Source organism: Myotis brandtii, unplaced genomic scaffold, assembly GCF_000412655.1.
Source record: "Myotis brandtii unplaced genomic scaffold, ASM41265v1 scaffold1037, whole genome shotgun sequence".
NCBI classification, from domain to species: Eukaryota; Metazoa; Chordata; class Mammalia; order Chiroptera; family Vespertilionidae; genus Myotis; species Myotis brandtii.
Window position 1 is genome coordinate 159712 of NW_005353483.1, and position 3159 is coordinate 162870.

General features: G+C 45.6%; 1 protein-coding gene across 1 annotated transcript in view; it reads right to left on the minus strand.

Annotated features, from left to right (window-relative positions):
* Positions 1–3159, minus strand: part of MDM1 (Mdm1 nuclear protein) — a 39297-nt gene that overhangs the window by 35919 nt on the left and 219 nt on the right. Inside the window, exon 2 of the mRNA XM_014537601.1 lies at positions 2130–2250. Within this exon, the coding sequence (XP_014393087.1) occupies positions 2130–2250 (121 nt within the window). The remainder of the gene's footprint in view (positions 1–2129; positions 2251–3159) is intronic.

Here is a 3159-nt window from a genome sequence, read left to right on the forward strand (position 1 = left end):
ATCCCTCTCACAATCTGGGACTGCTGGCTCCTAACGACTCACCTGCCTGCCTGCCTGCCTGATCGCCCCTAACCACTCTGCCTGCTGGCCTGATCACTCCTAACTGCCCCCCACCCTAGCCGGCTTGATCGCTCCCATCGACCCCCCCTACCAGCCTGCTCCCCCCCAACTGCCCTCCCCTGCCAGCCTGATCACCCCTAACCGCCTCTGCCTTGACCCCGCCACCATGGCTTTGTCCGGAAGGATGTCCGGAAGGTCTTCCGGAAGGTCTCCTGGTCTAATTAGCATATTACCCTTTTATTAGTATAGATCATTCTCCAAAGTATCATTTCATTACCTCTCAACCCTCAAACATACCTCATCTAAGTTAAAAGGACATGGAGGCAACTATTTGGTTACCCAATTTTCCTCTAGACCAGGGGTGGGCAAACTTTTTGACTCGAGGGCCACAATGGGTTCTTAAACTGGACCGGAGGGCCGGAACAAAAGCATAGATGGAGTGTTTGTGTGAACTAATATAAATTCAAAGTAAACATCATTACATAAAAGGGTACGGTCTTTTTTTTTTAGTTTTATTCATTTCAAACGGGCCGGATCCGGCCCGCGGGCCGTAGTTTGCCCACGGCTGCTCTAGACCCTCAGTGGAGCATCCACAATGTAAGAGAGATTTATTTTGGATTCTTATCTAATCAAATTTGTGGAGCTTCTGATCATTTGGAGAGGATTATGAGCATTACCCTGCCCAAGAAACAGGGACATCCAGCCTTTGGAATCAGGCTCTGGGCAAAGATTCCGACACTTCAAAGGATCCCTAAAAGAGCCACCCTTATATTCAACTCTTCCCTTTATTTCCCAAACCTAATCCAGGAAACACCCTCATTTTACTAATTTCCCAGGCCTGGCACCTACTCATAAGCCTTTCCTTCTCCTGGCTCAAAACAGCTAACATTTGAGGAACTTACCTACTACACATCAGGCACTTTCATATGTCACATGTGAGGCACCAAGCATTCATCTGTATATATGGGTCTGACCCTTAACAGGCAACAGCTCATTTAATCCCTCCCAGCAGTTCTGTGCAATGTGCTTCCTAAGTCTCACTTGGTGAAATAGGCCAAATTTGCCAAGGTCACACAGCTAATGTGGATTCAAACTCAGGCTTATTCATTCATTCAGAAATTAGTGATAATAAGAACTAGAGTGTAACAAGGTGGTAAAGACAGACTCAAAGTGCTGCTCTCAGAGATTTTATACTCTAGTGAGGAAGAATTAAGGAAGCAGGTAGAATAAAGTCAGTCCCTCTCTTTTCCCCTCTGCCAGACTCTGGGAAACCTTGGCCCAGGGCTCTGACTTCCTTGGTATAAAGGGAGGAAGCATGTATGATGACAAGAATGTGGCCTCTGAACTCACGGTTTTGAACAGTACAGACTTGATTTCAAATCATGGTCCCATCATTTACTAGCTGTGAACTTTGGGCAACATAATCTATCTACGCTTCAATTCCTCAATACCTTGTGAATACTCCTCCCCAGGCTTGTCTACTCTGTTTTCATATATCAGCTCAAATAGCGAATCTAAAGTACATTTCCTCCAATCCATCCCTCCCCAAAGGTATCTGTCATGCTCGCCTACACTTTTAAAAAACAACCTGAAATCCCCTATCAGTGGTCAGCAAACTCATTAGTCAACAGAGCCAAATATCAACAGTACAACGACTGAAATTTCTTTTGAGAGCCAAATTTTTTAAACTTAAACTATATAGGTAGGTACATTGTTATTAACTTAATTAGGGTACTCCTAAGGCTTAGGAAGAGCCACACTCAAGGGGCCAAAGAGCCGCATGTGGCTCGCAAGCCGCAGTTTGCCGACCACGGCCCTAGCTTATTTAATAAGTTACTTGTTCTGCTCTTCCCTACATTTAAGGGTCTTTGTCTAGTTTGAGACTATTTCCCTAGAAGCTAGGAATGGTCCTGGCCTATAGTAAACCCTAAAAAAAAATTTTTGTCATATAAACAAATACGTAAGTCAACCAGGCCAACGGATCCAATGCTTCACAATTTTGTAATCATTTTGCAAACTTACCCCAAGGCTTATTCAAGTAATAATGACTATTCGTTTCCCAAACTTACCTAATTGATCTGATCTAAGTCCAGCCCATGGGTGCCTTCGACCCACTGAGGCATTACAGGACTCTGATAAGTACGACTTTTTCCACAGAAAGTTCCTCTGGTATTCACTCAGCCCCTGCAATGCAAAGTACAATTGGAGTACAATGTAATTCATGAGCGTTGTTTTAAAGAAGGCATCAGTAAAAATCATTTCTGAACCTCTAAAAAGGTTTGCAAGACTTAAGATTGATAAACAAAGAAGAGCTCCTTCACAATAGCTAATATTGACCCGGCCCTGTGCTAAGCAGTTCACAGGCGTTATATCCTTTAATCCTTGCAACCACTGGAGGCAGATGCTCGCAGCAATCTAAGGCTCAGAACAGCTACCCTTCGGCTGGCTGCCTGATTCCAAAGCCTGAGCTCTTTTCTAATAACAGTGACAATCTAAAGCCTCACCACTATAATTATCCTAATTAAGGTCTCGAGGAGGACACAATATTCTGCATTATGCCTAGTCCCTTTGAAAATTCTGTCCAAGTCAATTGAAGAAAGACAAATCCCCCTCCCCATCTGGATACAAACCCTTAAGATACAAAGCTAAGGCAGTCGGGGTTTGTGGAAAGCTTGGCCAAGCCGTTATGTTGAAGGGTGCTTGACGCTGTCAGCTACCTAGACATTTTAACGAACCAAATGCATGACTATGAATAATATGTGTTTCTCACACCCTGTCGTTGTCCTATCAAGATCCCATTTCTCAAGCCTTTAAAAGATAGGCGCACTTTCAAGTTTCCAAGGGGAGGGGCTTTAAACGCTAAACTGGGAGGTGGGCGCCAAGTGTCCCAATCTGAAGCCCACTGGAAGGTGCTCTCCCGCCATCTCCACGGAGCCTCCCAACCCATCTCAACACCATCCAACTGGACCACATGGTTAAGTCGGAAGCGAGTGCGAGCGGAGAGGGAGCTGGTAAGAGGAGACGAGCATCCTCCAGGGCTGTGGCAGGCAGGCGCCCAGCCTGGCAGGTTCTGCAGGGGCCGAGGGGCGCAGCGCAGAA